At 47.3% G+C, this 11,357-nt stretch overlaps 2 protein-coding genes across 2 annotated transcripts in view; one reads left to right on the top strand and one right to left on the bottom strand.

Annotated features, from left to right (window-relative positions):
• Positions 1–22: 22 nt before the first annotated feature.
• Positions 23–2,896, top strand: trmt5 (tRNA methyltransferase 5). The gene is made up of 5 exons (XM_010878823.4): positions 23–114; positions 288–910; positions 1,168–1,292; positions 1,979–2,618; positions 2,719–2,896. The coding sequence occupies exons 1-5, from the start codon at positions 86–88 to the stop codon at positions 2,772–2,774; spliced, it is 1,473 nt and encodes a 490-aa protein (XP_010877125.2). The 5' UTR covers positions 23–85; the 3' UTR covers positions 2,775–2,896.
• Positions 2,897–2,958: 62 nt separating this feature from the next.
• Positions 2,959–11,357, bottom strand: part of mnat1 (MNAT1 component of CDK activating kinase) — a 48,318-nt gene continuing 39,919 nt past the window's right edge. The window contains exon 9 of the mRNA XM_010878824.4: positions 2,959–3,299. Coding sequence (XP_010877126.1) covers positions 3,179–3,299 — 121 coding nt within the window. The 3' untranslated portion in view covers positions 2,959–3,178. The remainder of the gene's footprint in view (positions 3,300–11,357) is intronic.

Raw genomic sequence — 11,357 nt, 5'->3', positions numbered from 1 at the left:
CCACATTTATATCCAATTACAACACTGAAGTTTGGATGACGAATCCGATTGCGGCAAACAAGTCCACTATTGATGACGTAGGCACATGCGTTGCCCAGCTGAAGCGATGTGGAGGTGAGTATTTTGTCTCTTTGTTTATGTTTGTCTTGGGAATGTGACCATCTTTCCATCCACTAATAACAAAAAATACATATTCAAATGTTTCTTCCATAGATTCGTGTTAGAAGTATCTATTCGTTTAAAATAGTCATGTTTTAATACGACCGACTTTCGATTTGTCATTGCAGGATTCTTCCTAGAATCTTCTCACTACAACTAAACAAAAACTCCGTGAAATCCCTATATCAATACCGGAGGCTGTATATTACGGCCCTTCAGCCGGACCGAGCATCAACTTTTCCTGTGAGTGTTTTGAAGAAAATGCCTGATCCACAACAACACAGCGGGATTGAGACGAATCTCTACACGCCTCCTCCAGAGGTCAGTGGTATGACCATTTTGGATAGAGAAGCCTTTACACAGACAGTTGTTGTCCCTGCGCTGCGTGTGCCGAAAGAAGTCTTGAATAAATTGGTGAAGAGCCTGAAAAAGGTAACCCTTCAGCGCCCGGGAATGCGAAGAGTTTTGGAGGTTGAAGGCTGTGATGACAAGCTGTTGCTGCTGGACCCTGTTAGTATCTCCTCAACCAGCTCATTCAGTGATGCAGAGTCAGAGGCACTGCAGTCTTTTGGAGTTCCTCTGGAGCTCCAGCAGTACGAGCTGCAGCTGACCTATGATAACCTGAAGAGTGAAGAGGTTCTGCGTGCTGTGCTGCCAGAGGGACAGGACGTCACATCTGGTTTCAGTCGAGTGGGTCACATTGCACATATGAACCTGCGGGAACACCAACTGCCCTACAAACAGCTCATAGGTGAGGTGCTACACGTATAATGTAGTGATCTGCCTCACTATGTTATACAATCTGACAGGCATGATAATCAGATGACAGTCATTATACAGTATGTCTTATAAGTGAGCTCTCTTCAATTCCTGACCACACTCCTAAGATTGTATTTCCTGAGCGGTCAGTTAGGTCCAGATGAAATTCTCTGTGTGTGGGAGGATGATAGTGCTGATTCTCTGTTTCCCTGATGTGGTACCGTCTGGCTGTTTTGAATCCAATTCCAGGGCAAGTCATAATGGATAAAAACCCTGGGGTGACCTGTGTGGTCAATAAAACCAACACCATCGACTCCACCTACCGCAACTTTAAGATGGAGGTGATGGCTGGTGAGGAAAATATGGTGGCCAAAGTAAGTGCTACTAAGTTGTGCTTTTGATTCAATGTATTTTGTTATTAAAGGGAAAATCCACTACTAGACACTACTTAGGCTGTTTCTTCAGTCTCCTTGGATAATTATGACTGTTTGGAGGTGTTCCAGACAATGCACCACAACAGTATCTTTGAGATGTTGCTCCTAATATTGCTTTCTGCCCTCAAAACAAATGGATTCCAAATTATTTGCAATTATTGAGGCCTTTGTGTTTTACTGATCGCTCTAACACACTAGTGGCAGATGGGTATGGTTATCCTTGTTCAATAGAGCCATTGGAGTCCTATCGGTCACAACATTGCAGTATGGCCAGGTTGACAAAATCTCTCATTTTTAAGTATACATCCTAATGGGAGTCCTACTCCCTTGTCAAGTTGTGTTCCCACTGTCAAACGTGGGCTTTTCAAAAGGCTAGCTAGTCTGAGTTTGCGAAACCATGACTGCTTCCAATGAGTTTGCGTACCACCAAGAAATGTAGATGGCCAGTTTCTATTAGTGAAATGCAGAATTGCTAATATTTGCACTGTGTGAGGTAATTCAATATTTTGATGGCACATTTTTGAACACCATATTATTGCACATGAATATGTTAACAGAGCATCAGTGACATTTCCCTGGCAGGCATAGCATTCATTCATGTCTAACATCTTCTGTCTCTGTTGCAGGTGCGTGAGAACGCTGTGACATACGAGTTTGATTTCTCCCGTGTCTATTGGAACCCTCGTCTTAGCACAGAACACGAGCGTGTGGTGGCCCTTCTGAAACGTGGTGACACTGTGCTGGACGTGTTTGCTGGCGTGGGTCCGTTTGCCATTCCTGCTGCCCGCCGTGGCAGCACTGTGTTGGCCAACGACCTTAACCCAGAGTCCTACCGCTGGCTTAACCATAACTGCAAGCTGAACAAGGTTGAACGCAAGGTCACAACCTTTAACTTGGATGGCCGGGCCTTCATCCGCAGTGCAGTGAAGCAGGAACTGCCTGCCTTGCTGAAGGGGACAGCTAGTGTGCATGTGGTCATGAACCTGCCTGCCTTGGCCCTGGAGTTCCTGGATGCCTTTAGAGGCCTTCTGGACCAGGAACTTTCCTGTGACGAGAACCTGCCGCTGGTGCACTGTTATGGGTTTTCTAATAAGGATGACCCCCAGAGAGATGTGGTGGAAAGGGCCTCTGCCAGCCTTGGGTTCTCCCTAGAGGGGCAGTGTTCTGTTCATCTTGTAAGGAACGTTTCCCCCAACAAAGAGATGATGTGTGTGAGCTTCACCATCCCCAAAGAGGTCCTCTTCAACAGTGAGAGCAAACAGACAGGTGAGCTTTCATTAACACAGCACTGGACACATGCATGCTTCCATCATTCATTCACTCTGAAAGAGTATAGAATTACTAATACTATTTGTCCTCTCCACAGAAAATATAGAAGAACCAGCCCTAAAAAGACAGAAGTGTGAGGAGAAAACAGATTGATTATATACTTGACCAACAATGTCATTCTAAGACATTGAACTGTACATTTTATTTCTAATCTCTGAATTCTGTCAATCTCTGAATTTTCATTTTATATTAAAGTGTCAGGTTCTATTATTAGAGATTGTTTCAGAGGTTTTCTTATCTAAAAGGGCATTATCAGACCAAAGAACTGGCTTCATAATTATTTAAAAAAAAATGTTTTAATACAAATGAAAATTGTACAAAAATAGCAACATAGGCATCCTGATCTGCCTTATCAGTCCGCTGTCCAGCATTCATAGCAGTCCATGTCTCACTCCCCAGTGTCACGCAGGGTGGATCCAGAGACAAGAGTCATATTTACAGCCTTGTATTCCCGAGTTCCTCTCACAGACTCGGGGGGCGGGGGGGAGGGCGGGGTGTCAACCCAGTGGAGGGAAAAGCCCACTGAAGGCATCCTGTATGGCTCGATGACACGCCAGTCCTGAGGTGTATCCTCCAGCCATGTCCTGTGGCTGGGCAGCACGCACGTGGTTCAAATACCTGGCAACACAAAGACACAACCGGTACATCACTTCAACTGTCACTTCAACAGCTCCATTATCCTGTTTTAGTTTAGTACATGCCCCTCTCCATTTACATCCTTATATCAAGGGTCTAGGTTTCTGCTGCGTCTTACTGGGGTCAAGGTCAAGGGCTCCCCAGGATTTTCACTCTTTTCTGGTGGGGGAGGGGGGGGGGTCGAGTCGACCTGTCTGTAATATTGATGTTGAGACCCCACTATCCTCACCTCAAAATGACAGCTGTGTTTATATCAGCAGAACTGCTATTAACTAGTACATGTATAGGTAATGTAATGATCAAGGGTCTTTAGAGGTAATCAAGGTAGGATGTTTAATTAAAAATAGAGATAATATTGTTCTGGTCAGCTGACCCAAAAAAATCAGACATAACTCGATCATCAACTGAATCTAGTTGCCTACCCCTGCCATAGTCCCATATGACAGTACTGTACTAGTATCCAAACTGTTTGCCAAGTCCACGGCCATTAACTCCAAGACAAACTCCCTGGTCCCAAAAACGAATCAGATCAATCTGATCCCAGTAATCCGTGGATTCTGCATGTTCCCTCCCAGAAACCAAGAGTTGGGCTAGAGAAGACATTTTGGGCTACCCCACACAGAGCACACACTCCCCGACTCATACAAACACCTCACGACTAGAAGCCCTCTGGCCAGCGCCATTATAGTATTATATGTGTCTTTTATTTTTAAGTGCTTGCAGATGTAGCCCCAGCCCACCAAGGCCTTTCAGACTTTCAGAAGATGGCAAGTCACTGTTTATTTTCACTCTGAACTGTAGATGGAAAAACAGCCGTGCTGCCGACTGCATCTTAGACCCCGGTCTCCGTGGTGACTGGTGCTCTGCGGAGGGGTGGGGGGGTGGAGCTGACCTGTGGTCCCACCCTCTCTAATTCTTCCTCATCACACACTCAGTCCTGGGCTGTCAGTCAGCCCAGTGGGCGCGCGAACGTGCACGCACACACACACGGGCCTCCCTCACTAAGTCATACAGTCTGACTACTAAGCTCACATAGACCTCAAACGACCGAGATCCAAAGCAACCGAGACAGCAGCGCACACCCCTCTTCTCTCCCACGCACACAGCCCCAGCAGAGGGCTAAAGCCCCCACACGAGTCAGGCTTTGTGCCCCCTGTCCCTGAGAGCCAGGGTAACTTCAAAGTGAAATAGGAAGCGAGCACACAGACAGCCCTCTGTGATTTGTGCCCCGGTTCTGTCTGCTTTACAGAGTAACCCAACACCTGTGGAGAGGCTCAGAGAGAGACTGTGGGTGAGAGGTAGGAGAAGGTGTGTGTGTGTTGGATTATGGGTTTTTTGAGGTTTTTTTTTTTGGCAGTTTATTTTGCATTACATTGTAATGTTCTCCTAGGATCTGGAGATGTGATGCAGAAATGTGAAAATATACAGTATATGGAAATACAATTTAAAAACAACTGCTGAGCATAATGTATGCATGGACATTAATGTGGCATTTACTAATGTGATATGCATTTACATGAACACAAAATGAATTTTAGCCATTAGTGGTTAAGTTTCAGACGTAAGACGAGAAGGGCAGCTAACTAGAGAGATGGGGGTTTGGACATAAAGACCACTCATCAGCCACTAGAGAAACAACACACAAGTCCAAAACAGGCGTCCCAGTGATTAATAATAACTTCATTAAGCCTGAGCTCCCGTAGCTTGTCCTTCACGGAGCACTTGAGGGAGGCCTTCTCCGATGGCTTCCTGCTCCTCTCCCCACAGCAGATGAGTGCTGTCTATTGATTGTATTGTACTGGGCCTTTTTAACGGTGAAAAAGTGGTCTATTTACAGCCCAGCTAAGTCTGCTCTTCCTGCTAATCTAATCCCCAAGCTACTCGTGTGGTCATTCCTTCCAAGAAAGCTGAGAGCTCTGTGTAACTTTATACCAGCCTGCCCCTAAGGAGCGAGAGAGGGGAGAGGAAGAATAGAGGGTGGAGTATGAGCGAGAGACTGGGAGGATGTAAAGTGAAATCACCTTTGGGTATCATCACCAGACCGTCCTCAGCCAAGTCTAGAGCCGTTAAGCTAACCCAGTCTGCCCTCTGCTCTCCCCTAACGCCACACGTTAGTTCAGTTCTGCTCCATTAACTCTGCTCCTGTAAGTGCATCTCCTCCCAAAGTTTTACTATACACACACACACACACACACTTCAGCAATCCATCACATAACCTTTGTCTTTAGAGGAAACAACGCTGACTGTACTTGACACTGAGTACACAGACAAGCCGGCGGACAGACAGGGGAACATTACAGACACACAATGAATTGACTAACAGACACTTTGTCAAACATTTGCAACCCCGACAAAGACATTTTGTACACATCGACCAAAACTGTATGAATGTAGACACTGTACTGAACCAGCTCTGCTGATTCGGTTTCATTAAACTGTAGGTACTGTGCCTTCTGAGACAATGCGAGACTTCCCTCTACCCCCACCAGCCCCCAGTCTGTTTCTCTCTGAGGACTGGCTGCCTTTTGTTCACAGGCCCCTGAAACCCAAGCCGTTTCGGCCGGTAACATCTTTCACTCTCCGGGCCCCACTGAAGCATTAGCTGCAACTCGATCTGGGACTTTTCAAAGCCTCCTGTTATTGGGTAAATATGGGTCACTTTGGACTGGTCCATTATGTCGCTTAGGGGGGCGGGTATTGACTAATGTAGGCGACAGAGATGACTGAATGACATTTTGCAGCATGGCTGATTTTAGTTGGTTCTGATGTCAACACAAAAACCCATGTTAAAGCCTATGCCCAACGTATACTACAGTACCCAGATCTCCTACACCACCGAATAAACAATCAAATCAGATGAGCCATGGAAACAGCAATCTGTAATGATCCTACTGTTAAATGTAAAAACATGGGCATCTTGGACCAGGGTATTACCACAATGAACAGTACTCTCACTGTTGATGGAGTAATCACAATATTATTCTACATCCAGCCCTTTCTACCATACAGCCCTTTCTGAGAGCCAAAAGCCTCCAAACGGTTGGACCCAACAGTGTTTTTCCTTTCTGGTTTGGAACGGTGAGTACCTGGGCAATGTCTCCTGCTAACGCTAATAACCGTCTTGGATTTCCCGCCGGGACCCCAAAAGTATTCCCTGCTCCCGTTGCCTGGAAAACTACACGGAGGCCCATCTCTAATTCAAAGTGAAAAGATAAGTGCCGAAATGTTCCGGAAGGTTCCGCGTGGTTTCCAGCTGAGAATGTGTGGCTTCTCTTTGTGTTGCGGGAGTGTGTGTATGGAAGGCGAGGAGGGTGTTGGAACTCTTCAGTAAAATAGCGGCACTACTGAGGAAGAGTGAAAACAGCCTGGGTACGCTATGAGGGGGACTGTTGGGCGGATCAAGGCCCCTGTCTAGACTTCATGTGTTTGCTATGAGGAACCCAGCTATAATGGAAAAGGGCCCAAATATAATGCCACCACGCCTGACTGTAGATGGCCAATACGTGCAGTAGTAGTGCCACCCACAAACCACATACAGACACAGCCCAGACAGTGTATTAATGAGGTTGACCCAGTCTTCAAGGTGCACTCCTTCCTGCTGGCTGAAATGATACTCTGAAACTCTGATGTAAAAGTGGTGCTCATGAGACAAAATGGGTCTACGGTTCTAGTGTACAACATCACCTATTTTGTAGGAAACATTACAAACTGCAAAAACAATGTGTTAGAATTCCTAACTTACACAAATCTGGTGGCTGAAGACCTCTGAGAATGCACCGTTAAACAGCGCAGACAGACATTGCTAAAATGAAGGTTGCTTGGTACTATAATATCCTATGAGTGAATCGGGGTCGCTGTGTACATTAGGGACAGTACATTCAATGAGGGAAAAAACAACACGGTTCAGTTAAGCACGGCATCTTTAGGCGGTAGCCAGCTGCTTGTACGGTATCTCCCTCTGCTCCTGCTCCTCAGAGGTCTGCCCACCGACCCCAGACCAGGCTGATGCTCAGCACCTGTCTGCTCCCAGACCCCACTCTCTGATCCTGACACTGCAGTTGTTTCTGCAGCACAAAGGATCAAAGGGACGTCTCACTTCCCATGACTCATGGGAGAGACGGACCATCCCCATCCTATGACACTATGGGAGAACTCCACTCAGGGCACGTTGGCCAAAAAGGTATATTTAGCCATGGTCAAATGAAGCAATAAATCAACTTTCACCCAGACTGGATGGGCTCCTGGTTGACAGTGGTGGACGTACTGGAAGGTATCAGGGCTGAAGTGTGTGGTGAGAGTTAAGGGGTGAATCTCTCCACAGAGGCCTGTCTCATACTTCTGAAAGGCCAGTCATGAGCTTCTTGGACAGCAGGCTTCGTGGCAGGAAGTCTTCCTTTAGCGCTCCGATCCAGCAGAGGTTGGGAATCCTGGCCGGGGAATGAGAGTGGTGGGGGTGAAGAGCCACACACCTGCCGGATGATTTGTCATTATAGAGGGGTCAGCACTCAGCTGTCACCCCCTAATCACCCTCCCCGCCCCCTCGGCCCTCCCCACCTCACCTCACCCTCGCTCCTCCAAAAACACCCCCTGCATTCCTTAGCCAGCTCCAGTTTCACACTCACAGCTCTGCTACCCCCCCCCACTGCCCTAAGAGCAAGAGCCCCACTGTGCAACAACCCAGCCAGAGACTGTGTGTGTGTGTGTGTCTGTGTGTGTGTTACGGGGCACAGTGACCTGCATATCTTTCCCCAAACCGTAATAATGATATGTTTACCCTCTGAAAAACCAAGAGAACAGGATTTACAAAAAGATATGCGAGCTAAAACACTGGAACCCAGCCAGCAGGGCCAGGAACAGAACCTCCAGCCGGGCCAGGAACAGAACCTCCAGCCGGGCCAGGAACCGAACCGCAGTGAAGCCAAACAGAGAGCACTCTCACAGGTATACTATATCTGTCAACAGCAGCCTTTCATCATCTGGGGCCAGAGGCCAGACTCCTTTCTCTGGGATGGAGTTTCCTCGAGGACATGGGAGTGTGAGATTATGTCCTACACAACGATGTTGTACACAGAACACTTTGTGATGTCACACATATACGCACACACACACACACACACACATCTATTCCTTATCCATTATCATGTATCTTATCATTGATAGCAGGTCAATACAGAGAGACCCATAAGGGGGTATCAGTAACACTTAGTTAGAGGGGGACCACTTTTAGGGTGTTAACACAGGCATTGTATGACACTTGACATTAACTCCTATAGAAATCTATACTCATTTTGCCATGATTGACAACTGGCAAGCAGAACTTGTAATGCTAGTTACCATTAATCACAGCAGAAGAACAGGCATGACCCTGGCGGTTTTGTGTCTGCGACATTAAGGCACTACAAAGAACAGAGGATTACGTAGCTAGTTTACTTCCTTCACAAACCGTCACCTGTCACTGCTCATCCAGGGCTGTCTGTGTCCCGGAGAGCCACTTCCTCTCTCTGGCCTGACGGGGGCGGTAAAGGCTGCCTGACAGGCCCGCAGGACTGGGCTGAATCACTCCACTACAACCGTGGCATGAAGCCTGCCGCACACCGGCCACATGATACGGGAACCTATGTTTCAATGCAGTGAGAAGCCTGGTCAGGTAGTGAGTATCTGTCTGTCCGGACCCTGGGGAGCAGGCAGAACGCTGTGGGCTGGCGGCTGTGGGCTGGAGGCGGGGGGTAATTATATGACATCATTGGGATCGTTGACCACATGGGGCAGTAAAACAATGAAGGGGCATATGTTCTTCAGCGAGCGGCTATTAGCGTCGGGCACACCCACAAACACACCACACGGGAGGATTGACTGTCACATGTAGCATATTGGGAACAGAACACTCCTTCAGCGTGGAAGAAAGGCCTTTTCCCAGGAGGTTTCTGGAACACTGGTATCAGTTTCCACAGGGCTCTGAGCTATAGGGACAGGTAAAAGCATTTCAATTAGAGAGAAACAGAGAGAGAAAAACTGAGGGGGGGGGGGGGGAAAGAAAAACACAAAGAGAGAAGGGTTGGAGGAGAAGGTAGATTCATACATCATACTGGAGAGGTACCTACTACAATTAGCTGTGTGAGGCAAGTCTCTACAGTGCAGCCCCAGATGACAGGAGTTTGTTTTCCTTCCCCAGCTCTTAAGAGGGAAAATGAGCCAGCTAATCCCCCTGTACAACACTGGGCCCTGGAGGACAGGAGACACACACACACACACACAACTTATCTGTGCCAGTATGTGTGTGTGTGTGTGTGTGTGTGTGTGTGTGTGTGTGTGAGGCTAGGGAGAGAAGGGCCCAATTGGGCTGACATCAAAGCCCACACCTCAGACTGACAATCACGTCCTGCCATATACACTTCTGAATATACAGTGGAGGGTAAATGTATTGGTCTCCCCCTTGTTGAACTAGGAACCTCCAGCCAGCCGTATAAATGAACAGAGGGGGCAGCCGGCAGGCAGGTAACCCACAGACAAACACACAGAGACACTCAAAAGACAGAGAGACAACTTCCCAGCCCTGGCTATGGCTCGCCTGACGCTGTTCACTGGACCTGGGCTGGCGTGTGCTGGTGTGTGTGGGAACACCGCCCGCCTGCCTGGGGAAGGGGCTGGCAAGAGGCCCTCATATGAAAAACAAAAACAGCCCTCGTTCCTTCAGAACCCACAGACAGATCCCAGGAAAACCCAGTGGAGGACTCTCTCTGCTGTTTTTATGTTCAGACTAAACCCATAAAGCTTAAGAGCTTTCCAGTGTCAGTCAGAGAAGCCTCCACCTCCTTTCCACCAGCCTAATGACTCACTCACCATAGGATCAATCAATATTTGCACAGATCGCATTTATACATAACAATAGATCCGGTTCATACAGAACAGTGCCTGTTTTGGTCTAATTTCCTCCCTAGGCCCGAGAATATTCTCTATAAATACAGGTCAGGATTGCGGAGCATTCACACAACAGCCTGGTATGAGCACAGCTATCCCGGTAATGAAGAGAAGAACATTAGCCCCTATTTCGATGCTTCCCCCATGAGAGTGGAGCGTCTGGCCACGCCAGAGTAGCTACACTAGAATATCAGAGATGAAAACGGTCTGTTAGCTGACAGGAAACACAGCTCATGCTGTGGTTTTGCAATTCAAATAGCTATGCTTTAAAGATATATCTCACACACTCTCATAGACTCCTTTCAGTTTATTTGGGGCTATGCAAATGTGAAGTTTAATTCATTTTCACTGCTCTGAGGGGGTGAACAGTGTATTGAGTGAATAAGAATAAGTACAGCTTGCAGTGGTATTTTATATCCAGCTAGCTGTTAGCACTAAGTTGGGAACTGTAGACTAATATGGAAACCAATCCGAGTGGGTGTGTCAAAATGGCAAGTGGGTGTGTCAAAATGGCAAGTGGGTGTGTGGCAATAAGAAGGTGTGTTGAAAGTGCTATGCTAAATAGGGGTGGCAGAGAGCTTAGAGGTTATAGTATCTGACCAATAACTGAAAGGTTGCAAAATCTGCTCCTGTAAATGACGCTAACTAATGAAAATGTCAAGGTTTTTCTTCTGTTTCTCACTCTGTAACTACTGTAGCACAGAGACATTTTGGACTATTTGTAGCCATGGTCCTGGTAACAAACACTCACAGCACATATGTGGCTCCCCGCAAGATATAAGCAGAGCTTGGACTTCTGTTTTGAAGCCAGAGGGTGACTTTGTGTCATATTTCACTGTTACGCAGTACATACATACAGTTCACAGTCTACACAATAGGAAGAGCCAGAACAGCAAAAACATGGGACACTGTCTCCTCCACTCTGGCTTGCCAAGCACAGCTGTCCTGCCACCAGGTGGGAAGTGGAAGCACCTCAGTCGACAGGAAGCCAGAGACCTCCCACAACTGCTTCTCATCGGTTGCCGTGTCATAGCAGCAGCTTATTGACTAGTCAAACAGACTATTAGCCACATTTAGAGTGGCAAGCAGCAAATCTAGCAAATTAGCGTATGTTCCATACCC

The sequence above is a fragment of the Esox lucius genome, chromosome 15 (genome assembly GCF_011004845.1).
Source record: "Esox lucius isolate fEsoLuc1 chromosome 15, fEsoLuc1.pri, whole genome shotgun sequence".
NCBI classification, from domain to species: Eukaryota; Metazoa; Chordata; class Actinopteri; order Esociformes; family Esocidae; genus Esox; species Esox lucius.
The sequence above is the reverse complement of the archived record's forward strand: the minus strand, read 5'-3'. Positions and strand labels throughout refer to the sequence as shown.